Source organism: Cyprinodon variegatus, unplaced genomic scaffold, assembly GCF_000732505.1.
Source record: "Cyprinodon variegatus isolate N-32 unplaced genomic scaffold, C_variegatus-1.0 Scaffold1240, whole genome shotgun sequence".
In the NCBI taxonomy this organism is placed as follows: domain Eukaryota; kingdom Metazoa; phylum Chordata; class Actinopteri; order Cyprinodontiformes; family Cyprinodontidae; genus Cyprinodon; species Cyprinodon variegatus.
This window is the reverse complement of record NW_015151693.1, coordinates 107,060-107,819: the sequence shown is the minus strand read 5'-3', so window position 1 is coordinate 107,819 and position 760 is coordinate 107,060. Positions and strand designations below refer to the sequence as shown.

General features: G+C 46.4%; 1 protein-coding gene across 1 annotated transcript in view; it reads left to right on the top strand.

Moving 5' to 3' along the window:
• The window catches only part of LOC107102355 (transcription factor 4-like), a gene marked incomplete at its 3' end in the record, with an annotated part of 170,571 nt that overhangs the window by 75,130 nt on the left and 94,681 nt on the right, over positions 1 to 760 (top strand). The window contains exon 5 of the mRNA XM_015401628.1: positions 475 to 550. Within this exon, the coding sequence (XP_015257114.1) occupies positions 475 to 550 (76 nt within the window). The remainder of the gene's footprint in view (positions 1 to 474; positions 551 to 760) is intronic.

The following is a 760-nucleotide window of genomic DNA, read 5'->3' as shown; positions in this document are numbered from 1 at the left end:
CTAACTTGGTTAAAGGGACTTTATGTGACAGAGCAGCATGAAGAAGAGTAGAACTATGGAGAATAGAGCCGCTCCGTCTCACCGTCTGTCTGAGGAATCATGTCGGTTCTAATTAGAAAACATTCAATAAAAACAAAAAGTATCATCTGAGAAAAACAGTTTATTTCAAATACTTTATTGATTTAAATGTTTTTCAAAGTTTCATTTCTGTTAAATCTCTATTTCCTAAAAACGTGGAGCTGTAGGTCTGTAGAAGGTCCAGGTGTTCAGATCTATGCTTCTAGAAGCTAACCCAGCTTTAGGTGCTGGTTGTTCTCTGAGGAACCAGATGCTGATGGATGGTTCTACTGCAGGGGCAGGCCACACTTTTCAGATCAGGTTAAACTTCCTGTCTGATGTGATGAAGAGCTGAACCCAACATGTCAGCCTGCTGTAGCTGTGATGTTTCTATCTGACCTCCTGGTCTCTCCGCAGAGCTTCGCTGACGGATCGCCGTTCATGACGTCACATGACAGCCTCTCGCCGCCGTACTCAAACTCCAGGCTAACAGGTCGGCTCATTTCCACCTTTCTCCTCAGCTTTAGATTGAATGTTTGCGTCTCGCTGGGTGGGGGAACGCCAGCCGGCGTCTGCTCATTTACCCATGATGCTCTCTGCCTCTGGCTCTCCGATGTGGCGCCAGTTGTGAGCAAATGGCCGCTGACACAGATAATCCGCCTCGCACTCAGTGAAACATGCAGATATGCTCACAGCTTCATTA